This window comes from Carlito syrichta, unplaced genomic scaffold (genome assembly GCF_000164805.1).
Source record: "Carlito syrichta isolate Samal-C Ts95f unplaced genomic scaffold, Tarsius_syrichta-2.0.1 Scaffold290134, whole genome shotgun sequence".
Classification (NCBI taxonomy): Eukaryota; Metazoa; Chordata; class Mammalia; order Primates; family Tarsiidae; genus Carlito; species Carlito syrichta.
In genome coordinates, this window is record NW_007234230.1 from 493,555 (window position 1) to 494,168 (window position 614).

At 69.9% G+C, this 614-nt stretch overlaps 1 protein-coding gene across 1 annotated transcript in view; it reads right to left on the reverse strand.

Annotated features, from left to right (window-relative positions):
• Nucleotides 1–607, reverse strand: part of BMP7 (bone morphogenetic protein 7) — an 84,370-nt gene extending 83,763 nt beyond the window's left edge. Inside the window, exon 1 of the mRNA XM_008054404.1 lies at nt 186–607. Within this exon, the coding sequence (XP_008052595.1) occupies nt 186–603 (418 nt within the window). The 5' untranslated portion in view covers nt 604–607. The remainder of the gene's footprint in view (nt 1–185) is intronic.
• Between the last annotated feature and the right edge of the window lie 7 nt (nt 608–614).

The following is a 614-nucleotide window of genomic DNA, read 5'->3' on the forward strand; positions in this document are numbered from 1 at the left end:
CCCTACCTGGGGGTGCAGATCGGGGTCCACTGAGGCTGGCGGGTTGGAGACCCTCGGGCAGGCACTGCCCGATTCTGCAAACGGCCGGGAGCGGAAAGCTGTTGCGGGCTGGATGCAAGCGGTCCCTCCCTGTCCCAAAGCGTCCCACGACAGAGACGCGCACCCCCGCCCCTGCTCTGACTCACCGAGGTTGACGAAGCTCATGACCATGTCGGCGTCGGTGAGGAAGTGGCTGTCTTGCAGGCTGGCCAGGGGGGGGCCCTGGGTGCTGAACACGGCCTTGTAGGGGTAGGAGAAGCCCTGGCCGTCGGGCCCGCCGGCCTCCTCCACCGCCATGGCATTGTACAGGTCCAGCATGAACATGGGCGCCGAGTTGTGCTTGCCCTGGAGGTGGGGGCGCGGGCGGTGGGGCAGGCCCAGGATGGAGAGGATCTCGCGCTGCATCTCCCGCCGCTCCTGGCTGCGGAGGCGCCGGTGGATGAAGCTCGAGTGCACCTCGTTGTCCAGGCTGAAGTCGGCCAGCGCGGAGCGCAGCAGGACCAGCGGCGCCCAGAGCGCCACGAAGCTGCGGGGCGCCGCGGCGCGCAGGGAGCGCACGTGCATCGCGCCGGCTG